Genomic DNA, 25,393 nt, shown 5'->3' with positions numbered 1-25,393 from the left:
TTGCATTACAGCACCAATTCCTACTGAATAATTCATGAAAGGATAAACGAAATACATGGGAAACCGAGAAATAAATACCCCGAAGAAGGGGAGAAGAGGTGAATCATAAAAAATACAAAGTTTATCTTAAGTCCTGTTTCTAAGATCTATCTAGGGGAAAAATTAAATCAGCATTGAAGAATCTCTGGAGAGTCCTTTTTCCTTCAAAGCTGCTACACAGATATTTCTCCTAAGGGTCTGTGGGGAAAGAGCAGGGTCCTGGGAAGTGGGCATAGTAGCAGGGAACTCCCAAGACTTTCAGAGGGTACCTCGAGTCAGAGGGTCAGGCACTTCATATCCTTTACCTATTCCAAAACCCACTGCCCTTGGACTCCAGGAACTTTCCATACAACTACAGCTGGAATCAACTGGGGGGACAGGAGAAGAGCAGGATTAACTATGAGGGAGGAAAGAGGGACTAACTATGGGGGTGGGGGAAGAGGAGAAGAAAAATAACAGAACAGCAGAAAATAGTCTTTTTAACAGGAACTTAAGTCTGATGCCACTCTGAGCTCTGGCTAAGAAATAAATTTCCAGGTACGAAGAAAAATAAGCAGCTTTAAAAGAACTGAGCTCCGGAGTGAAAATCCTCTTTCCTGACAACTCAAAATCAGTCTGAAATATACCAGAAGGACTCTAAGTCATAGAAGTATTATAAGCATTAACAAAAACACATAGGGAAAGGAGACAATCTTTAAGCTATTTTCAACCAACCTACGCAACACCTGTCACAAACCATACAGGCTCTTGCCAGCTTAAGCAATTTTTAAAAATCTATCCCTGGTGCTTCTAAGCAAAAGCATCATCAATTGACTAATGCAGGTATCAGAAAGAAGCTTAGCTGCCCAGAGAAAGAGTAAGAAGAGTATTGATTTTAAACACAGCTTTATTTTGGTGTTACGACTTTAAGCAAAATCACAGTCTCTCTGAGCCTTGGATTCCTAATCTAAGCAGGAAATGAACACCAATTTATCTCACAAAGTCAAGGTGACAATTAAGTGTGATGACATATACAAGTCAAAGTACATAAATTGTAAAGTTTTACTTAAATATATGACCTTAATACAGAATCACACATACTACAATTTCCTTCCAAGGGTCACAGTTAAATTGAGTGCATTTTTTTTTCAACCAAACCTGACTGCATAAGTCATATAGAGGCTGTACAAAAATTAGTCTCATGCCATTTTGCGAAGTTAACTAATATTTCATTCTTTCAAAGAGTAGACTTTTCATGTAGGTGGGTGGCAATAAAGAATACTTTTCCTTTTACCCTGATCTTAGTGCTGAAATTCCACTATTCATGACTTAGCGTCAGAGAAATTTTTCTATCTCCCAGCTCCTTCTATGAAAATACAAAAACCTGAAAAAGGGTTGCCAGTAGCCATTAACACTCATAGAAGAGCTAAGATGAGCTCAGCCTATTAAAAACTAAGGTCTAGGAAACAGGGATGCCAACAACAATTTGCCCTAAATGTCCCAAGAACTTGATGAGTTCACATTTTCAGTCTTGTAGTCTCCAACCACGAAAATTCCCTCCAAATTCCCACATTTCAGCATCTAAAAATCTCCCAGACTATTTCTTGCACTGGAAAATAAGACTTCATGTCCCAATTTTGATTCAGAAAATATGTTCACGTCTGGAATGAGTCCCAGATGATAAGACATACGTCCATGGATGGAGAATAAGAGGCATCACTGGAGAGAGAAGGCACCAAAAAAAAAAAAAATCCACTACCTCCACAGTTCTAACTAGACTCAGCAGCTCTGATACTTGAGAAAATCTATTTCCTCCCCTAAATTCTTACTCTCATAACTAGAAAAAGTACCCATGACAATACCTAAAAGGAAACTAAGTGGGGAACTCTTTCTCATACCTACCTACTCTCAATCCCACCTGTTGCTAGAGTTTCAAACAATACATATTGATATCTGTTGTTTTTGTTCCAGTTTGCAAAGCCTTCCCATAGACATTATCTCATGAAGAAAAGCAGGGTACATAAAATTATTCCAATTTTAAGGATGAGATACAGAGAAGAAGAATAGCAAATTGTTATGGCATGAATTAAACTTGTCTCAATCTTCCCATCACTACTCTTCATGGCACTGTTCATTAGCCTTTTGTGTCAGAATCTAGATGTTTCTGCAAGATAATTCCATCCTAGCACCAAAAAGAAATCATTAAACTAAACGCTCTTGGGAAACAAGTTTATTAAATAGCTGGAAGAACTGATATTTTTGCCCACAAAATTTCCAACCAGATTAGCTAACCACCTAGCTCTATGACACCTGGCCCCCAGTCTAGGAAGCCTCGACAAATACAGAGAGGATCCAAAGTCACTGGGTTTATCCAAACTTCTATCCTTCCTTTCCCTGCCCTGAAGCCTTTATGCCAACTAGTCTACATCTGCTCTACAAACTTCTTTTCTATTACTGTTATTAAAATGTTATTCTCTCTCTTCCTTTTAACTGAAATGCCTCTTTCCTTCCTAAACTAAATCTCACTCATCTTTCAAAGCTCAGCTCTTATCTGTCCCTTCTGCAGAACATTCTCTTCTCCAGGCACAGAACCTATAGGACCCACAAATCTGGGTTCTAGTCCTGACTCTATCACTTCCTGGCTACTTGGGCTTGGGTAATCATCATAACCTACTTAGATCTTAATTCCTTCATATGTAAAATGAGAATAATATTAAGTATGTACCACAGATTCTATCATGTGGAGAATTAAATGAGACATGAATGTGATAGTGCTCAATGAGTCAGCTTAAAAACATCTTCCCCAGAGACTGTTTCAAAACAGCACTAATCAATGTTTTCCAAACTATGTACAACAAATTACTCCAACCAAAATGAAGGAATATTCATCTAAGTTTGTTCTATTTTTCTAAATCATTTTTTAGTGTCATGAAAACCTGTCCACAAATGACAGGCTCCTATACTCATTTGAAGGCTCTTATAAATACTGATGTAGTAAGCTGTTGTCTTAAAGCTGCTATGAAAATCTGCTTGTCATGGTGGAACATTTACTGAACATCTCTCGTGTCATATTGTTAGACATTTTGAAAGTTTATTTCAATTAGTTTGAAATATACTTTATCTCCTCTTTTTAGATGAAGAAAGTGAAGTTCAGGGAATAAAAAATCCTTCAAAGTCAAACATGTATCTGTGTCACTGAGAAAAAGAAATACCAGGTGTTTAGTGGAGGAGAAATCTGGAACATTGTTATCTAGTAATCACAGAGCATGATGGCTAGGGGCATGGAAGCATAAACTCTGGAGCTGGACTCCGTGGGTTCAAATTCTGAATTCACTGTGAGCTATAGTTTCCTCATTCGTAAAATTAGGACAATGTAGTAAATCTATTTGATAACCCAGTAAATGAGTTAATACAACTACATAGAACAGTGCCTGCCTGTCACAAAATACATGCCCAATACATTATATATTATCATTTCTCCCACCTTGTTTATCCAAGCCTTTCCCTTTTCCCTGACCTGAAACCTTTATGCCAGCTAGCCTACAACTGCACTACACACATCTTACTCATTACTGATGTTATGCTTGTGCTTAACATCACAAGAGCTTACTCTTTTTGTTTGTTTGTTTGAGACGGAGTCTTGATCTGTCGTCAGGCTGGAGTGCCTGGCGCAATGCCGGCTCACTCCAACCTCCGCCTCCTGGGTTCAAGCGATTCTTCCGCCTCAGCCTCCCAAGTAGCTGGGACCACAAGTGTGTGCCACCATGAGCAGTTAATTTTTGTATTTTTAGTAGAGATGGGGTTTCACCATGTTGGCCAGGATGGTCTCAATCTCTTGACCCCGTGATCCGCCCACCTCGGCCTCCCAAAGTGCTGGGATTACAGGCATAAGCCACCGCGCCCGGCCTCTCTCTTATTCTTAAATGAAATGCCTCTCTCTCTCCTCACTAATCTAAATCCCGGTCTTACATCAAAACCCAGCTCAGATCTGTGACTTCTGTGAAACATTTTCTAACTTCTACAGTTCACTCTGAAGACTGTTACACTGACAATATAAACAACTCTTTATACTGTCAAACAATCCAACCTTTAGAAACCATTTGATTTCTAGAGATTGCTTGATTATATAAGGGCCTCTGAAGATAGATGATTTAGCCTATATCCCTAATTTTGTTGCTGTTGAAATGTAGTCTCTGTCACCCAAAGCTGGAGTGCAGTGCACGATCTCATCTCACAGCCACCTCCTCCTCCCAGGTTCAAGCGATTCTCCTGCCTCAGCCTCCTGAGTACCTGGGATTACAGGTACCTGCCACTACGCCTGGCTAATTGTTGTATTTTTAGTAGAGATGGGGTTTCACCATGCTGGCCAGACTGGTCTCAAACTCCTGACCTTAATGATCTGCCTGCCTCAGCCTCTCAAAAGTGCTGGGATTACAGGCGTGAGCTTTTTCCTCAGTGTGAAATTCCAACCTCAGGCCACCCAAGCTGCATGTTTCTTTCTCTTTAGTGAAAAAGTTCCTCTGGGCTATTGCTTTGTCTATATACCTTTATCAGAGTTTTGTGTGCCTTCCACACAGCCTTTTTTTTTTCTTTTTTTTTCTTTTATGAAAGAAAGAGAAAGGGGGAGAGAGAACAGGAGTCTTGTTCTATTGCCTAGGCTGGAATGTAATCTAAAAATAGGTATTAAAAACCTCTTTTATGCGGATAATTGTGCTAAACAGCGGAGACAATGCCTTTATCCTCGGAGAATGGAATAAAGAAAATCAACGTTAAGGTAAGAGAGAACCAGTACAAGAGCATTCCAAAGAAAGGCAGCTGTGCAGTAATGCCATCAGGTCGTGAAAGTCCAGCATGTGTGCAGGGAGAGGGTAATCCAGAGTACAGCAAAATTTAGGATTGAGGGGACAGTGGGAAATTAGTCTGAAAAGCTGGGGGAAAGCTGTAAATAAGCATACAATTTTGTTAGGGAAGAACTACATGTTAGGGAAGAAGCTAACTTTCTAAGCCCTATGAATGCTTTTGTTTTGCTTAAAAATATTCTGAAAGCAATGTTCTAGGCTTGAATTGGATAGGGAAACAAATATAGGCACCACCTTTTAAAGGCTTTCTGTGTATTTCTCTCTTCCTTTATTTTCCTCTGTAGCCATCCTTCCTTCATTAGTCACAAGTAAAACTGTAGGAGAGCTGTTTTGGAATTCACTTATTAAATAAAATTAAGATTTATGTGGCCCTGTCCCTAATTATTAAATATGTTTGATTTAATGGGCAATGTTTCTGTCATTAAAAAAAAGCTAAGTTATATTGCTTTTTGAAAAATACAAAAGAAAGCCTTCGATGATACTGTCTTTGAGCCAGTGGCCTTCAATTAAAAAAAAAACTTTCTCATCCATGAAGTGTGCAAAATAAACCATCATTTGCATAACAAAATTTTGGGAACTAAAAAAAAAGGAACTAAGGTAGATCAGATACCTGTGCTGGAAACAGGGAAAGATGCACAACAGTAACTAGCTTTTACAAAATGCTTTTCAGTACCTTATTTATCAAAACAGTGGTATCAAAAATACATAAAGTTATCTCCAATTTACATCTAAGGAAACCAATTTTTGTCTGTTATTCTACAACCTTGAACAGTGCCTGATATATAGTAGAACCCCAGTGGAAATTTGTCAAATAGACGGAAGAAAGGCTCAAGGAGATTATGTAACTCTAATAAGCCATATGGTTAACAGTGGAGTCAGATCTCAATTCAAAGTCTTTTGACCCTCAATCCTGTATCCTTGCATTGTTTCACGCTACTGAAAAGGAAGAAAGGGCAGGGTGACTGAATCTATTTTACAGCCTTACATGAACTGGTTAAAATTTCTGAAATGCCTGCTGTCAAGCAACAAACACCAAGGCCCATGTACATTCTCCTATTCTTACTCATGCAGCACAGACATCCTTAGTTCAGGGACCCTTAGAGTTCAGGGACCTGTGGTATCTGCTCACTTTATTCTCTCCATAAGTCATTGCCCTATTAAAAACTATGTATTGAAGCAGTGACTGCAGAACAGAAAAGGCTTCCAGATCATCCTCTTGTTTCTCTAAAGAGATATCGTAGCCTTCTGATATCCAATTGCTTCTACGTGGGAAGCTAAAAAAAAATTAGGTAACAATTTTTTCTTATAAAAAAGGCAACCTTTCTTGCAAAAGATTTTCCACAATTCATTTAAATAGTAAGCACTCCACTGCTTTTGAAATTATTCACTTTACAAAAACTCAATATACACAGCTTTTTCAGGATCCTATCCACCAACTAGAGTGAAGTCATGGTTAAATGCAATGGCCTCAAAACAGAGTTGCATCTTGGTTTTTCTGTGTGTTTAGTGGCACTCCCACTATGTGTACACCTGTAAATCTCATTTATATATATATACATATTTTTTATTGCATCTTAGGTTCTGGGTACATGTGCAGAACATGCAGGATTGTTGCACAGGTACAGACATGGCAATGTGATTTCCTGCCTCCATCCCAATCACCTATATCTGGAATTTCTCCTCATATTAGCCCTCCCAACTCCCTACCCGCTGCTGTCTCTCCCCTAGTACCCCTCAACAGAACCCAGTGTCTGATGCTCCCCTCCCTGTGTCCATGTGTTCTCATCATTCAACACTCGCCTATGAGTGACAACATGCAATATTTGATTTTCTATTCTTGTGTCACTTTGCTGAGAATTAAGGTTTCCAGATTTACCCATGTCCCTACAAAGGACACAAACTCATCATTTTTATGGCTGCATAGTATTCCATGGTGTGTTATGTGCCCCATTTTCCTTGTCCAGTCTATCATCAATGGGTATTTGGGTTGGTTCCAGATCTTTGTGATTGTAAACAGTGCCACAATGAACATACATGTGCATGTGTCTTTAAAACAGAATAATATACAACCCTTTGGATATATACCTAGTAATGAGATTGCTGGGTCAAATGGAATTTCTATATCTAGGTCCTTGAGGAATTGCCACACTGTCTTCCACAATGGTTGAACTAATTTGCACTCCCACCAACAGTGTAAAAGTGTTCCTATTTCTCTACATCCTCTCCAGCATCTGTTATCTCCTGATTTTTTAATGATCACCACTCTAACTGGCTTGAGATAGTATCTCAATGTGGTTTTGATTTGCATTTCTCTAATGACCAGTGATGATGAGTATTTTTTCATATGTTTGTTGGCCTCATAAATGTCTTCTTTTGAAAAGTATCTGTTCATATCCTTCACCCACTTTTGAATGGGTTTTTTTCTTGTAAATCTGTTTTAGTTCTTTGTAGATTCTGGATACTAGCCCTTTGTCAGATGGGTAGATTGCAAAAATTTTTTCCCATTCTGTTGGTTGCTGATGGTTTCTTTTGCTGTACAGAAGCTCTGGAATTTAACTAGATCCCATTTGTCCATTTTGGCTTTTGTTGCCTAAGCTTTTGGTGTTTTAGTCACGAAGTCCTTGCCTATGCCTATGTCCTGAGTGGTTCTGCCTAGGTTTTCTTTTAGGGTTTTTATGGTGTTAGGTCTTATGTTTAAGTCTTTAATCCATCTGAATTTTAGTGTAAGTTGTCAGCAAGAGGTCCACTTTCTGCTTTCTGCACATGGCTAGCCAGTTTTCCCAACACCATTTATTAAAATCCTTTCCCCATTGCTTGTTTTTGTCAGGTTTGTTAAATATCAGATGGTTGTAGATGTGTGGCGTTGCCTCCGAGGCTTCTGTTCTATTCCATTGGTCTATATCTCTGTTGTGGAGCCAGTACCATGCTGTTTTGATTACTGTAGCCTTGTAGTATAGTTTGAAGTCAGGTAGTGTGATGCCTCTAGCTTTGTTCCTTTTGCTTACAATTGACTTGCCTATGTGGGCTCTCTTTTGGTTCCATATGAAGTTTAAGGTGGTTTTTTCCAGTTCTGTGAAGAGGGTCATAAATGGCTTGATGGGGATAGCCTTGAATCTATAAATTACTTGGGCAGTATGGCCATTTTCACAATACTGATTCTTCCTAACCCTGAGCATGGAATGTTTTTCCATCTGTTTGTGCCCTCGCTTATTTCCTTAAGCAGTGGTTTGTAGTTCTCCTTGAAGAGATCCTTTATATCCTGTTAGTTGTATTCCCAGGTATTTTATTTTCTTTGTAGCAATTGTGAATGGCAGTTCATTCTTGATTTGACTTTCTTTAAGTCTATTATTGATGTATAGGAATGCTTGTGATTTCTGCACATTGATTTTGTATCCTGAGACAAAAAAAGTTTCTTATTAGTTTCAGGAGATTTGGGGCTGAGATGATGGGGTCTTCTAAATATACAATCATGTCATCTGCAGATAGAGACAATTTAACTTCCTCCATTCATAATTGAATATCCTTTATTTCTTTTTCTTGTCTGATTGCTCTGGCTAGAACTTCCAATACTATATTGGATAGGAATGGTGAGAGAGGGCATCCTTGTCTAGTGCCAGATTTCAAAGGGAATGCTTCCAGTTTTTGCCCATGCAGTATGATATTGACTGTTTGTCATAAATACTTTTTATTATTTTGAGATACATTCTATCAATACCTAGTTTATTGAGAGTTTTTAGCATAAAGGACTGTTGAATTTTGTCAAAGGCCTTCTCTGCATCTATTGAGATAATCATGTGGTTTTCGTCTTTGGTTCTGTTTATGTGGGGGTTTACATTTATAGACTTGCGTATGTTGAATCAGCCTTGCGTCCCCGGGATGAAGCTACTTGGTCATGATGGATAAGCTTTTTGACGTGCTGTTGCAATTGGTTTGCCAGTATTTTACTGAAGATTTTTGCATCTATGTTCATTACGGATACTGGCCTAAAGTTTTCTTTTTTTGTTGAGTCTCTGCCAGGTTTTGGTATCAGGATGATGTGGTCTCATAAAATGATTTGCTAAGGATTCCCTCTTTTTGGATTGTTTGGAATAGTTTAAAAAGGAGTGGTACCAACTCCTCTTCCTATGTCTGGTAGAATTCGGCTGTGAACCCTTCTGGACCTGGGCTTTTGTTGGTTGGTAGGCTATTAATTGCTGCCTCAACTTCAGCCCTTGTTATTGCTGTATTCAGGGTTTCGACTTCTTCCTGGTTTAGGATTGGGAGGGTGCAAGTGTCCAGGAATTTATCCATTTCTTCCAGGTTTACTGGTTTATGTGCATAGAGTTGTTTGTGATAATTTCTGATGGTAGTTTGTACTCCTGTGGAATCAGTGGTGATATCCCCTTTATTTTTTATTGCATCTATTTGATTCTTCTCTCTTTTCTTTTTTATTAATCTGGCTAGTGGTCTATTTTGTCGATATTTTCAAAAAAACCACTCCTGGATTTATTGATTTTTTTGAAGGGTTTTTTTTTGTGTGTGTCTATCTCCTTCAGTTCTGCTCTGATCTTAGTTACTTCTTGTCTTCTGCTAGCTTTTGAGATTTTTGATCTTGTTCCTCTAGCTCTTTCAATTTTGATGATAGGGTGTCAATTTTAGATCTTTCCTTGCTCCTCATGTGAGCATTTATTGCTATAAATTTTCCTCTAGACACTGCTTTAAATGTGTCCCAGAGATTCTGGTACATCGTGCCTTTGTTCTTGTTGGTTTTGAAGAACATCTTTATTTCTGCCTTCATTTCATTGTTTATCCAGTCAACATTCTAGAGCCGGTTCTTCAGTTTCCATGAAATTGTTTGGTTCTGAGTTAGTTTCTTAATCCTGAGTTCTAATTTGTTTGCACTGTGGTCTGAGAGACTGTTTGTTATGATTTCCGTTCTTTTGCATTTGCTGAGGAGTTATTTACTTCCGATTATGTGGTCAATTTCAGAGTAGGTGTGATGTGGTGCTGAGAAGAATGTATATTCTGTGGTTTTGCCGGGGAGAGTTTATTATGTAGACATCTGTAGATGTCTATTATGTTTGCTTGGTCCAGATCTGAGTTCAAGTCCTGGATTCCTTGTTAATTTTCTGTCTCGTTGATCCGTCTAATATTGACAGTGGAGTGTTAAAGTCTCCCACTACCATTGTGTGGGAGTCTAAGTCTCTTTGTAGGTCATTAAGAACTTGCTTTATGGCCGGGTGCGGTGGCTCAAGCCTATAATCCCAGCACTTTGGGAGGCCGAGGCGGTTGGATCACGAGGTCAAAAGATTGAGACCATCCTGGTCAACATGGTAAAACCCCATCTCTACTAAAAATACAAAAAATTAGCTGGGCATGGTGGCACATGCCTATAATCTCAGCTACTCAGGAGGCTGAGGCAGGAGAATTGCCTGAACCCAGGAGGCGGAGGTTGCGGTGAGCCGAGATTGCGCCATTGCACTCCAGCCTGAGTAACAAGAGCGAAACTCCGTCTCAAAAAAAAAAAAAAAAAAAAACAACAAAGGACTTGTTTTATGTATCTGGGTGCTCCTATATTGGGTGCATATATATTTAGGATCATTATCTCTTCTTGTTGCATTGATCCTTTTACCATTATGTAATGCCCTTCTTTGTCTCTTTTTTATCTTTGTTGGTTTAAAGTCTATCTTATCAGAGAATATGATTGCAACTCCTGCTTTTTTTGCTCTCCATTTTCTTGGTAAATCTTCCTCCCTCCCTTTATTTTGAGCCTATGTGTGTCCTTGCATGTGAGATGGGTTTCCTGGATACAGCACACAGATGGGTTTTTACTGTTTATCCATTTTTGCATGTCTGTGTCTTTTGATTGGGGCATTAAGCCCATTTACATTTAAGGTTAATATTGCTATGTGTAAATTTGATCCTGCCATTTTCATGCTACCTGGTTGTTTTGCCCATTAGTTGACACAGTTTCTTCATTGTGCCAATGCTCTTTACCATTTGGTACGTGTTTGGAGTGGCTGGTACTGGTTGTTCCTTTCTATGTTTAGTGCTTCTTTCAGGAGCTCTTGTAAGGCAGGCCTGGTGGTGATGAAATCTCTGAGCAATTGCTTGTTCGTAAAAGATTTTATTTCTCCTTCACTTACAAAGCTTAGTTTGGCTGGATATGAAATTCTAGGTTGAAAGTTCTTTTCTTTAAGGATGTTAAATATAGGCCCCCACTCTGTTCTGGCTTGTAGGGTTTCTGCCAAGAGATCCTCTGTGAGTCTGATGGGCTTCCCTTTGTGGGTAACCCGACCTTTTCTCCAGCTGCCCTCTGCATGTTTTCCTTCACTTCAACCCTGGTGAATCCGACAGTTATATGCCTTGGGGTTGCTCTTCTTGAGGAATATCTTCGTGGCATTCTCTCTATTTCCTGGACTGGAATATTGGCCTGCCTTGCTAGGTTGGGAAAGTTCTCCTAGATAATATCTGAAGAGTGTTTTCCAGCTTGGATTCATTCTCTCTGTCACATTCAGGTACACCTACCAAATGTACCTGAATACATAATCCCATATTTCTTGGAGGCTTTGTTCAATTCTTTTTACTCTTTTTTCTCTAATCTTGCCTTCTAGTTTTATTTCATTGACTTGATCTTCAATCTCTGATATCCTTTCTTCTGCTTGGTTGATTCAGCTATTGAAACTTGTGTATGCTTCACAACGTTTTCGTGTTGTGTTTTTCAGCTCCATCAATTCATTTATATTCTTCTCTAAGCTGTTTATTCTCATTAGCATTTCGTCAAACCTTTTTTCAATGTTCTTAGTTTCTTTGCATTGGGTTAGAACATGGTCTTTTAGCTCAAAGAAGTTTGTTATTACCCACTTTCTGAAGCTTGTTTCTGCCAGTTCATCAGACTCATTCTCCATCCAGCCTTGTTCCCTTGTTAGTGATGAGCTGTGATCCCTTGGAGTAGAAGTATTCTGGTTTTGGATGTTTTCATCCTTTTTGCACTGGTTTCTTCCCATCTTTGTGGATTTATCTACCTGTGGTCTTTGTAGTTGGTGACTTTCAGATGGGGTCTCTGAGTGGATGTCCTTTTTGTTGATGATGAAGTTATTTCTTTCTGTTTTTCAGTTTTCCTTCTAACAGTCAGCCCCTCTGCTGTAGGACTGCTGGAGGTCCACTCCAGACCCTGCTTGCCTGGAGATCACCTGTGGCAGCCTCTGCGTTCTCGCTGGGAACTACACTGCAGAGCTGTTTCTATTTGGCCATCTTGGATCCACACCTGTAAATCTTGTAAGACCTTCTGCAAGCTTAGCAGGTGGCACTGTCATCTTTTGTTTTCAATTCCACATAGATTTAGCCACAAGTCCCAATTCCCATCACTGATGAGGAAATATACACAGCATGCATTATAGGATTAGCCTCTTTTTTTCAGGATAACATGTGGTAGCAATACTGTAAGAAGGAGGTACTGAAAGAAGATCATTCAAAAGTGACCTTTCCATTCCAGGAAATATTTAGTCATTTATTGACATATTGTCTCTGCTTCCAAAGATTTACAGGCATATAGAAAAAAATGTGTGCTAATGCCTTTGAAAGAAAATGGCACAAAAACTGAACCATGGAAATAATATAGTGCTGGAAAGGATCTTGGAGAATATATTTCAATCTTCTCATTTGACAAATTTTAGAGAATCAAAGTCCAAAGATGCAAAGTGGTTTACCTAAGAGTACCTGGTGGCATATTTTAATGGAACATTTCTAACTACAACATCTTCACTCCCCAGGATAACCTACCTCTGTGTTCCCATAGCATCCTATGCATACTAATTACCATACAATATTAAAATCCTCTTTAAATCCCCATCCTCCCCCATTGGACTGGAAGATTCCAATAGACAAGGCCTGTGTTCAACTCATCCTTATTATCACCAGCACTTGGCTTATGTCAGATGTTCAACTGTACTGAACCATATCCCAGTTTAAATTGTTTTGTAAATCTGAGGGAAAGGTATGCACATCTGAAAAACATCCTACGTAGGCCTCCATTCCTTTTTGCTTAGCAAGATATTAAAAAGAATAAGGTCATTACAGATATGAACTTGGGTACAAAAAGACAGTAAGCAATCTTAGGTAGATAGGAACACTAATGTAAGAATGGGTTCCTGGAGGGATAGTCAGCATTACAGCACAGTCCTACCAACTTTATTAGATGGATAGATTTTGATGACTATCAAAATCTATCTCCAGGTCTTCAAGAGATTTTATTTTATCTATTTTATGTTATTTATTTATTTTGGATATGAAGTCTCACTCTGTCACCCAGCCTAGAGTGCAGTGGTGCAATCTCGGCTCACTGCAACCTCCATTTCCCAGGTTCAAACAATTCTCTTGCCTCAGCCTCCCAAGTAGCTGGGACTAAAGGCACATACCATGCCTGGCTAATTTTTTGTATTTTAGTAGAGATGGGGATTCACCATGCTGTTGGTCTCGAACTCCTGAGCTCAGGCAATCCGCCTTCCTCAGCCTCCCAAAGTGCTAGGATTACAAGCGTGAGACACCACATCCAGCCTTCTTCAACCATTTTAGAACGAACTTTGCTGAAACAACAATAACAAAACACAAACAAGGAATACTGTATTGCTGGTGTGGCTAATAGTGTGAGTGTGCTTACATGATCTTTTTAAGCACTAACAGCTCCATGATGAGTCTTTAAAAGAAGTGACACAAACAGTATTTTTCAGGAGAAAAAAAATTTGAGAAATCTCAAAGAGCAACTTAAGAGTAAAAAGAAACTTGAGTTGGAGTCAGAAGACGTGAGTTCTAGTTCCCATTCTTTCACTAACTTCTTAGTTGACCTTGGGCAAAACATTCCATTTCTCTAGGCTAGATGATCATTCAGGTTCCTTCAAGTTTAAATGCTATCATTATGAGATTAAAAGTCCTCGACCTGGAACCAACCCAAATGCCCATCGATGATAGGCTGGACTGGGAAAATGTGGCACATATACACCATGGAATATTATGCAGCAGTCAAAAATGATGAGTTCGTGTCCTCTGTAGGGACATGGATGAATCTGGAGAACATCATTCTCAGCAAACTGACACAAGAACAGAAAATGAAATACCGCATATTCTCATTCATAGGCGGGTGATGAACAATGAGAACACATGGACACAGGGAAGGGAGTACTACACACTGGGGTCTATTGGGGGAATAGGGGAGGGACAGCGGGGGCGGAGCTGGGGAGGGATAGCATGGGGAGAAATGCCAAATGTGGGTGAAGGGGCAGAAGGCAGCAAAACACACTGCCATGTGTGTACCTATGCAACTATCTTTCATGTCCTGCACATGTACCCCAAAACCTAAAATGCAATAAAAAATAAAATTTAAAAAAAAGTCCTCACCAGTCCTTGAGATAGTAAGGGACAGAAAAATATAAAAGTTAAAGGTAGAAAACAGTAAAAATGAAGGGATACTGTGGTAGAGTGGGGGAAAATAAAAAAGCTTGGTAAAGAGATTAAAGTTCTAGACTCCAGTTCTGGTTCTGCCATTAACTAGGGAGTAACCTTGAACAAGCTACTTTCCCTCTTGAGATCAAGATTTCCCCATTTATAAAATAACTCAAATGATATTTCAGTTCTAATATCCTAGCATTCTAAAGTATAGGCAACTGCTGTTATGAAGAATCAAGTTCTGTGCAATTAATATATTTATGTCAGAAATAAGACACAAAGTATCTAACAGAGAGAAGCCTCAAACCTCATTTGAATGTTCTCTCAAGTTCAAGTATTTTTTTTAAAGCCACTGACAAGCACTGGTTCAAGCAGACTGCTGTACTTTGAATTCCTCTATTCTTAATGAAATGCTGAAAGGCTGGGTAGAAAAGAATGGAAACAGGTGCTGCCTAGATAACACATCAATCCAGTATCTTTGTTGTCCCCCTCTTTTCTGCTGTTGTACTTTCCTTATGTTATCCACTGTCTGGGCTGAGATGAATCTATCTCTTTTGATTCAAATTCTTCAGAGCTCAGTTAAAATCTCACTTCTTCCAAGACTTCTACAGTATTACATTGGTATTATAAAGAGTAAATAAGATTGGTATAGAGCTTAGTACATCTGGCATATGTTGTTCAATCAATGACAGTAGTTGGTGATGTTGCCACACCCTTAGCACTAATGGCATATCCTTTAGCTCAGTGCATCTAAAATTTAATGTGATTATCAGTCACCTGGGGATCTTATTCAAATGCAAATTCTTAGTAGGTGTGAGGCGAGACCTTAGATTCTGCAGTTCAAAAAGCTCCTGGTTGATACCAATGCTATTGATCCAAAAGCCATACTTTGACTATAAGGGGTATATTTTAGTAAACTTTTTTTAAAAAGTATTTATCTTATCTACCCATCTGGACAATAAGCTCTTAGATGGCAGATACTGTGTCTCATTTTTTCTTAGCAAATATCCCCTATACAGAGAAGGTGCTTCAAAAATATCTGTTGACTTATATCTTCAGTCTAGATACTCAAGAGTACCTGTGCTATACTGACTCAAACACTGAGGCATCATGCCAGAATGAAAAGCTCACCTGTTCACTGGGGTCACAATCTCCGGAACAGAGGCAGGGCAGAATCTGAGAGAAAACTTACCTCTTCACTAGCAAGCATAACACACAGAAGAAAAAAATATAAACAAACACCTGTTTCTTATTTAAGCACAATCATTAAAGTGCAATCTTAATTGCACTTCAAATTTAGCTATGAACCTTAAAAGAAGGCATTCATTTTCTGGTAATAGTAAAAAAAAAAAAACACTAATAATAAATAATAATAAGGTATACAAAGAGCTTGGGTTCATTTTTTTAATGGCATAGATATATTTTTCAATTATCTTTTAGTGTGCAATTAATCTAAAGATCTCAAACAACCAATGGAAACATTTCCAGCAAAAGAAAAACATCTTCCAATTTTCCCATCAACCTGGTAAGTGGTGGGGTCTCCAACTGCCCACCATTACAATGATAGAAATTCAAAGGAAACTGCTGTGTATTAAGGATGCTCTGAAAGGCTGCTTATTTTAAGCCCTTCTTTTACATCTCTTGTTATTTAAATACTTGTTCAAACCCTTTTTATTTTAGCATTCTATAATTTAGAGGGGACCAATATTCTTAAGTTCTACTGAGACTACACTCTGACTTCACCAGGAAAATAATACAGGGCATATACGATATCACTCACTGAATACTATCTAGGTAGCTTAAACTGTGAGACAATTTTACTAAAATCAGCCTTCAGTGCAAAAAACACCTGTGTAAGTCACTGTGCTTGTCATAGCAAGCACCTGCTCCTTAACTCGCAGAGACTTTTCAATAAAACCACTCATCAATGTTTAACTGAGATATTTTTGACAAATTTAGACCCATGTGAGAAGAGCAATTCTGGGAATTGCTATTAAGCACAGAAACACAGTAGCACAGAACTGCTGTCAAGCACTAGCCTTGAACAGGGCTTATGAGTTTTAATAAATCAATGTTATTATTTCAGAGAAAATAGGAAAACAGTTGGGAGTTAGCCCATAGAAAAGTGGCTTCTATTACTTCCATCAGAGATTTCTAGTCTCCAGTGCAAGGCAAATTCTCTGATTTATGCCAAATAGTCTTCCTAGAGAATACTATCCAAAGAGAGTTTCAAATCTTAAGCCACAGAAGCATTTATAACTAAACAGAAATCTGCAACAGCTTCATCATACCCATACAAATGAGTATCAGCACCTATCTATGGATACTTGACTGATAGAAAGAACCAAAACAAGTGCCTTTAATAGGATAAGAAATCAAGACAAGGTACAGGAGGGTCAAATTCCTGCATAGAAAAATAAAACACGAATATCATTCTCACTTCTCCCTCTCCTTCTCTTGGCCTTTCTACAAGATTCATCTTTTATGAAGCTTTCGCCAACAGCTCTGGCTCTCACCAATGACTCCTTTTGTTGACTGCCTGAAACACTAGTCTCAACCAGTAGATTTCTTTTTGTTAACGGTTTAATGTATCCATTTTGTGCCCCAAAGTTGAGTGAGTTTTCTTAAAAGGCCCCCACACCCTTGGAGGGAGCTTGTTATTAATGTTGCTAATGATATAATAATAGTGAGACAATATAACATAGTGGAGAGAAAGCAGTGGAATCAAATAGGCCTAAATTCAAATTCTGCTTCTACCACTTGATGGCTATGTGACTATAAACATATTACTTACCTTTCCTAAGCCTCAGTTTTGTGAAGAAAACACAATGAGACATCATACCACATGCACAGCGTTTGGCATATAATGGATGCTTTGACTGAGCATCTTTACTAGCTTGGTTACCTTCCCTTCTTCCTTAATAAGCACTTGTTGATTTGAACCGAGTCAGAGTAATTCTCCTAAGGAGGGCTGCCAGTGGCACTATCTATGCATTTACAGTTCCCCCTTTACCCTCTTCCACGTGCCTTTGTCATTTCCTGGCAAAAGTCCTTTCGGATTTTCCCCTCTACTGTCTTGAAAAGGCGAACCACATAAGTTACCCAAAGGACTATTCAAAATGACATGAGCAGCCAGCAGAAGGGCATCTCCACATCTGCATCTCATTTCCACCACACCCACCCGCCAGCACTCCTTCCCTCTGGGTCTCCCAAAGAGAGAAGGAATGCTAGAGAGAGAAAGCAGTGAAGCAGCCAAAAGAGGAAATGGAGAGAAATAGCTCTGTGGTCTCTGTGTGCACCCCTACAGGGAAGAACACTCAAGTTCAGTCTCCAACCTCAACCCCTGTGTGAAAAAAACAAAAACCTTTGCTCATATGCCTGGAGAAAAAGCACCCCAGATTCTTGGCCTCCTCACTTCCCCAAGCCCTTCACCTGTCAATTTCACCATCCCACCATTCCCTAGGTTAATTATAAAACAGAACCGCTTTTAACTAATTTGTCTTTAATGGACCTCATTAGTACTTTTACCAACCAGCAGCCTTCACCATTCTAAGTTGGAAACATGCTACCTATCCTTTTAAAAGAAAAAAAATTATTGAAGTTTCTCATCGACTATATTAAGGCAGGTCTCCTATTTGTGCCCCTTTAATGATCCAGGATATTTTACCAAGGTCTTCATCTTTCAGTTACAAAAAGCCACCATTCACTTCCACCACCACCACGCACATCTCAGAAAAACAAGCAACCAAGCCAAACAAAACCAAAGCACACACACACACACACCCTCCCTGCTGCACAAAATACAACAATTTTATTATTCATAAAGGGACTTCAGCCATGCTCCGAGAAAGAAGCCCGTGTACACCTGGGCCACCCCATCTGTGATTTAATCAATTTGATGTCAATACTTGATATCAAGCCTTCATGGGTCCAGGTTAAAAAACCCACCACCATCCTCTCCCTCCAAAATACCAATTTCCATTCCAAATTCACTCCGTGCTTCATGAAGTTGAACCTTTTTTACTGGCCCTAAATGTTCCTTCGGCCACCTGGGACTATTTCACCTCAGATTTTGTCTCTAAGTTGACAAGTCGCTCCCGTCCCCTCCCCGCAAAAAACTATTTCCTAAGAGCCTTTCCTGTTGCATAAAGTAGCTCCTGCGTGTATGTGTCCTGGACCTGAGGCAATCAAGGGGTGTTTTAGCTTAGGGTTCGCCTTTCCAGGGCTGAACGATGCCCTCCCTCGCCCCGCAAACACGCACGCGCTCAGCCCCCGCCTCCTCCCTGCGGGACCTCGCGGACCCTTCTTTTTATTGGTCTGAAACGTTTCCTCGGTGACCTGGGGCAGTCCTGTCCAGGCCTGCGGCTGCCAGCAAACCCCAACCCCCCCGAGGGCGGCGGCGCCCCACATACCAGTCGGCGTGTGGCTCGTCGACCACCAGCAGCACCTTGGCCTTCCTGGCGGCGGGCGCGGGCACCGGCGCGTCCACCAGGCCCGCCGAGGCAGCAGTCTGCTTCACGGCTTGGGACAGCGAGCTGAAGAAGCTGCTGCCCACCGACGGCGTCGGCGCGGGCTGCGGCGCAGGCTGCTGCGCGGGCGCCGAGGCAGGCGGCGGCCTCCGCTCCGGGCCGGGCGAGGCGGCCAGGGGCGCCGCTGAGGCTGAGGCCGAGGCCGCGCCCGGGCCGGGGGGCGGCGGCGGCTGCTGGGGCTCGGGCCGCTGCAGGTCCGTCATGTAGCCGTTGGGCAGGTTGGCGATGAAGCTGCTGTCCGACAGCCGGCGCCTCAGGAAGTTCATCATCTGGCTTGAAGGGCTGGGGGCGTGGGGAGCGACGGGGTCTGGAGGCGCGGAGGGAGGGTGAGGTGAGGGCCGAAGGCGAGGCTGAGGAGGCTGCCGCGGCTGCGGCGGCGGCGGAAGAGACAGAGGTTCTGCCTGGGGAGCCCGACCCCGCAGACAGCCGCGGCTGACTAGACCTGGCAAGCTGAGCGGTGCGAGGCTCGCTGAGAGGGAGCGGGCGGGGCATGGGCGGGGTCAAGATAGCCCCGCCCCGCGTCGCAGAGACGGCCCCGCCCCCGTCACGGAGGGCACCTGGCCGCACGCCTTGCTACCCTCCCGGCTTGCAAGAGGGGGCGAGCCAGGCCTCCTGTAACCTGAGCGTGACTATGAGGGGACGACGTGGGAACCAGGCCTTCTCCCTAGGAGAGGGAAAAGGAACCAGAGTCCCCGCCATCTTTTTGGTTGGAGAGAAAAAGAGTCGTGTCCCAGCTGAGATGGAGGCGAAGGAAACCAACCTCACTCCCTTTGGAAGAATAAGAGGTGTCAGCCTCCCTACCCAGAGGTGAGAACGAAAGGAGTCATCCCAATCACGCGCGCACTCACGCACGCTCTCAGGAACACCCTGTAGTGAGGAGGAAAAGAACCACCTCCTTTCCCAACGCTGGAGAGAAAGGTGACATCTCCCCAGCGCCCAGATGAGGGGGAAGGGAATAATCCGCTCTCACTAACACACACACAAACACACACACACACACACACACACACACACCCTATGGTGAGACAAAAAAGAAATACCTCTTCTAGGGAGGAAGACATCCTCCCTACCCCAAGGTGAGGGAGAGGAAAAGGGAGGAACAGATTCTCTCCTCTCTGTCTTGGAAGGAGGTGTGGGGTTTGTTTTCATTCCTGAGCGTCACAGCAATAGCATGTACTTCTCTCCCCCTCCTCACTGACCAGTGAGAGGAAACCAGGAGAAGACTGGAGACACGGTCTCCACCCAGGTGACCTCCAAGAGGGTTATCTAAGGATCTCCCAACCCTGCTGTGTTTCTTCCCTAGTGCAGCCAGTGCTATATCAAGAAGGACATTTCTTCAAGATCTTTCTTTCTATATATTTTTCCCATGTTGTTCATTACCTTGAACTCTGTGAAGACATTTCTGATGGCCACCTTCCCATATGCACTCTCTAAATCTTGCATGACTCTTGGACCTTTGATTTTCACCTCTCATTAGATATACTTTCCCCTCTGTTGTATTAGAGCAGGACATAGCAGATACACTTTGCAGCAGACAACCTTGGGTGATATGTGACCCTGGATAAATGACCCCTGTGAGCCTCTCTCCTTAGCTGATAAAAAGAAATAAATAACCGTTTTCAGAGTTGTTACATGGAGTAAATGAGATAATGTATATAAAGCATCTGGTACACAGCAGTAGGTATTCCAGTAGTAGTGCCTGAATTGTTTTTCAAATTGGTTCTCAGTAAGTATGTACTGGGCTGAATGGAGTCAGAGAGTGGCTTGTCACTAATATTGGCAGGCAGTTCCTGCTTCCTACACGCCAACTGACACTCAACTCAGGGCCTAGAAATACACAATCTAGCTCTGAGCCAGTGCTATCAGAGAGGTCTCCAGTCAACTACAATAACGCAGTGGTCTTCCTATCTACCATGTGCCTGGCACAGTGGTTAGAGCTGGAAAGGTTGAAATGAATGGGAAGTAGCCCTTGTCCATTGGAAGTTCATGATCTATGTGGGCTAGGGGATGAGGGGAGAATAGACACAGGAACCACAATAAGATGTGAGAGATGCTATTATGCAGTTGGTCAAAGACGTTTAGGAGCACTAAGGAGGGTGGGACTCATTCTGTCTCTGAGGCTTAGAAAGGCCTCTCAGAGGAGGTAACATTTGGGGTGGATCTTGAGGAAGCTGTGTTTACCAGTAGAAAAGTGAAGAAGGCAGGCAGGTAGAGAAGGCATGAAGAAGGTATGTAAGTTGATGGCTCCTCCAGGAAGCCTTTTCTCAATCCTCCAGGGTAGGCTAAGTGTTTCATATCCTGTGCTTGGCTTTGTCATAGACTCCAAAGAAACTATCATACAGTATTCTGGTGATTAGAATGTAAGCTTTGCTAGGGTAGGATTGTGTCTTAGTTACCAAACGTAGGACCTGGCATATAGTAAGGACTCGGTTGTTTGAGAAGTGGACTGTTATCTTACCCAATTCAGTTTTTGTGTCTATTGGAGAAGAAAACTGAAAACTCACTAATAACATAACAAACTTAATTATTGCCCTTCTCAAAAATATTTTTAAGAGAATCAAAAAAATCTTTTCCAAAGGCATGTATCTTTTTTTTTTTTTTTTTTTTTGAGATGGAGTTTTGCTCTTGTTGCGTAGGCTGGAGTGCAATGGTGTGATCTTGGCTCACCACAACCTCTGCCTCCCAGGTTCAAGTGAATCTCCTGCCTCAGCCTCCCGAATAGCTGGGATTACAGGCATGCACCACCATGCCTGGCTAATTTTGTATTTTTAGTAGAGACAGGGTTTCTCCATGTTGGTCAGGCTGGTCTCAAACTCTCGACCCACAGATGATCCACCCACCTTGGTCTCACAAAGTGTTGGAATTACAACTGTGAGCCACCATGCCGGGCCATCAAAGGCATGTATCTCTAATGGAGGGATTTCAGACACTGTGCCATTTCAATCTGGGGGTTATAGGGTTTTTTAAAAATAATATTTCACTAAGTAATCTCCCCAACTATTAAACTTATAGTACATGCATATATTTTAAAAATCAATCAATTAACTGACGTGTTTTCATGCCTAATACATGCAAGGCATTATGGTAGGGACGGGAGGGCAAAGAAGATTCAAGAATGAATAAAACCCAAGTTGTTAAGAAGACAGCTCATAAACAGGTGAACACATAACTAGCAATAGCAGAGCAGCCTGTGAGTGACCGGAAAGTGGAGCAGGGAGTGGGTGTTAAAGGAGCCAGAGGAAGAAGAAATCTCAGGGACAGTAAATTAAACAGAGAAAGAAAGGCTCAGGCCTTATAAAATGGGTGGAATTCAGACAGGCAGGAAAGAGTGGATGGAGAAGGCAACCAAAATAAAAGGGGATAATCAGAGCAAAGGCTATCCCTTTGAACTTCTTGAATCTCCTCCTTGAAGGCAAAAACCTTGTCTGTGTTGTTTATCACTGTCTTCCTTGAGCCTTTCATGGCACTGGTGTATGCATTCCAGTGTTTGTAGGGGTAGCTCTGAGAGGCTGTACTTATGTCTATGTTTATGTTGCTAGTGTCTATCCACCTTCTCTTTTTAGATTGCAAGCCCCTCAAGGTGAGGGATTCTATTTTCTGATTTTCTCAGAATGATCTACGAAACCTCTAACACACAGTAAGTGACCCAGTTGTGGGAGCTAGATCAGAATGTTCTCTAAAATGTTATTTTAGAGTCCTTTATAGAAACCATGGAGGCCTACAAGATCATTTAAAAATATTTATCAAATATTCCATGAATTTATTATGTTGTTTTCTGGTAGGTTTTAATAAGAATATTATTCTTGCGGAAGAACAGACTGTTTTCTTATAATTGGGCATAAGTGGTCGTTAATCAGTTGTGTATGATCAGAAGTTTTCATTAGTTACTACAACTGTAAATCATATCTGCTTTAATCAGTATCTTCTGGCTTGCACTGAGTCCTTGCCAAGAAGTGTTTTTGCATGCTGCAGAAACATGCAGTGCATCATGTCTTGTTAAAGGCTGTAATGACAATCTTTCGCTTATCCTTATCTGTGGATCTGGGTTCCTGATGCAGGTGAAACATAGTACTATTACTCTATCTGTGTCCTACCTTTTACCTGGACTTGAAGGGAGAACTGGATTTGGACTCAGAAATGTCTATAAAATATGAAATTTTCTCCTTATCTCCCTCTTGAGACCAACTAGCCTTTTCCCATTATCTCCAGGTAGAAGGCATTTCTCCCAGAGCAATCTGTGAAGGACATCTCTCCCACCTTTCTTCATCCCTCAGTGACTGACTAAGTCAACTGGGAGAATCTCAGTGGTCTCTTCCAGTTCTAGAAGCCCAGGATTCTTTGATGTCCTTCCTTGTGTAATCTTTATCTTCCCACTGAATTTTGAACACAATTAAGCATCTGGCAACTGCAGATGAAAGAATCCTGCTAAAATTAAGAACCAATTTAAATGCTTTATCACCTCTCTGAATTCTCTCTTCCCTTGAGCAACAGTGCAGCTGAGATAGCTCACAGAGAGAGAGAGGCTGGGTACATGACTAAGGAGCAATTTTGTCTCTGTAAGCAGAGCTCAAAAAACTAGCTTAAAGGAAAGCCTGGTGCATGGAGCCACTTGGCAAAATGCTTGTTGTCTGGGTTTCCTCCCAAACAAGAAAGGAAACCATGACATCCTTGGCTCCTGCTCACTATCCAGGGTCAGGGATTCCATTTAGACTTGCCTGCTCTAGATGGAAGTAGAAAGAATCTGGAATTCAGAAATTGTGCATCCTAGTCCTGCTCCATCACTAACTGGCGTTGCAATTTTCCACAAGTTGCTCTTGTCTAGGCCTCATATGCAAATGGAAAGTGAAAGTGTCTGCCTGTCTTGGGCCTCTCATAAAATCACACAAATATAAGTTTAATTTCCCCTAAATCTGCCTCATGTTAACTGTACGACTTTGAGCAAGTCATTTTTAGCTTTAGTTTCTTCATCTGTAAAAGAATGATGATAATTATCAAAACTACCTTGAAGGACTATTGGACTAAAGAAGATCAAGTATATGAGTATAAGCTGTAAAGTCCTGTGCAAATGTTAGCTATTACTACTTCCTACTCCCAGGGAACCACAGAGCTCACTGGCACTACAACTGAAATACAAGAAAGGATTCTACACACACACACACTTATCTCAACACTAAACACCCAAGAGAACTCAGAAAGGCGTGAGTTTGACCCTCTTGCAGGAACTCTCAGGCTTAGTCATACTTGCTAAAATAAAATAAGATACTTGCTAAAATAAACTACCACTTCGATGAATGGCTGCTACCTTCCTGGGTGACCTTGAACAAGGCACTTTACTTTTCTCTCCCAGCTTCTATTATCTGATCTGGAAAATGAAGCAGAGGGAGATGAGCCAGGTGATCCCCAAGGTCTAGTGTTGCCAGATTCTCTGGGTGGAGCCCCACAGGGGGAAACAAACACCTGGTATCACCAGGCTGAACCAGGGAATACATGGGCAGGCTCTGTGGAACAAACGCTGACAGATGGTTTTGGAGAGAGAGGAGAGAGAGAGAAACAGGGGTGCCCAAGAGAACCATGGATGACTTGAATTCTAATTCCAAGTCTACTCTGACTTAAGGGAGTCAGAAATGGTCCCCTTGCCAAGTCACTATTTTTCCGACATTGTTAAGACACAGTAAAAACTGCAACTGCTTAGATGCTGATGACATGCCAGAAACTGTCCATCTGATTTAATTCACTATGAAGGAGATGTTACATATATCTTTTTACCAGTGAAGCAATTTAGACTCAGAGAGGGTACACCAACTAATATAAGATCTTAGAACTAAAAAGTTGCAGAGCTAAAGGCAAGTCTGGCTGTCTGCAAAGCCCATGAGATTTTGTATTAGGATGTATGGACCCCTAGGAAAGTTGCCATTCATCATCAGCTTGCCTAATAAACACATTTGTCAGAAGCTGTAGGAGAACTAACATGCCTTCCTTGTAAGCTTTCCTGCCATCTCCCTCTGTCCAGAGTCCTGCAGTCATCAAACACTAGCAAGGACCTTTGCATAAACATTTCTGCCCAGGAAACAAGCTAGCCTCTAGCAAAAAGAATCTAGTTGGCCAGGAGAGGCAGTGGCTTACACCTGTAATCCCAGCACTTTGGGATGTTGAGGCAGAGGATTACCTGAGGCCAGGAGTTCAAGACAAGCCTGGCCAACGTGGTGAAACTGTCTCTATTAAAAATACAAAAAAATTAGCTGGACGTGGTGGTGGGCACCTGTAATCCCAGCTGCTTTAGGAGGCTGAGGCAGGAGAATTGCTTGAAGCCAGGTGGCATAGATTGAAGTGAGCCAAGATCATGCCATTGCACTGCAGCCTGGGCAACAAGAATGAAACTCTGCCACACATACACATACACACACACACACACACACACACACACACAAATCTGATAAGACACCACTCTCCAGCAGTATACCCCACTCCTACTCCCACCCAGCTAGGACCACAGCTCGCCACAGAGAAGCTCTGGCCTCTTGCGGGATGTGAGTGTATTGGCTGTTGCCATGTGATGGAGGAGCATGT

General features: G+C 41.4%; 2 protein-coding genes across 4 annotated transcripts in view; one reads left to right on the top strand and one right to left on the bottom strand.

Annotated features, from left to right (window-relative positions):
- The window catches only part of SYN2 (synapsin II), a 202,975-nt gene extending 183,653 nt beyond the window's left edge, over positions 1 to 19,322 (bottom strand). Inside the window, exon 1 of one of the 2 annotated variants that reach the window (XM_054245944.2) lies at positions 18,710 to 19,322. In XM_054245944.2, the coding sequence (XP_054101919.1) occupies positions 18,710 to 19,318 (609 nt within the window). In that variant the 5' untranslated portion in view covers positions 19,319 to 19,322. The remainder of the gene's footprint in view (positions 1 to 18,709) is intronic. The other variant, XM_035273675.3, reaches the window with a different exon arrangement.
- The window catches only part of LOC144579583 (uncharacterized), a 36,270-nt gene continuing 30,027 nt past the window's right edge, over positions 19,151 to 25,393 (top strand). For both annotated transcript variants that reach the window (XM_078351670.1, XM_078351669.1), the window contains exon 1: positions 19,151 to 19,633. In XM_078351670.1, the coding sequence (XP_078207796.1) occupies positions 19,317 to 19,633 (317 nt within the window). In that variant the 5' untranslated portion in view covers positions 19,151 to 19,316. The remainder of the gene's footprint in view (positions 19,634 to 25,393) is intronic.

Source organism: Callithrix jacchus, chromosome 15 (assembly GCF_049354715.1).
Source record: "Callithrix jacchus isolate 240 chromosome 15, calJac240_pri, whole genome shotgun sequence".
Lineage (NCBI taxonomy): Eukaryota > Metazoa > Chordata > Mammalia > Primates > Cebidae > Callithrix > Callithrix jacchus.
This window is presented reverse-complemented; position numbering and strand designations above follow the sequence as displayed.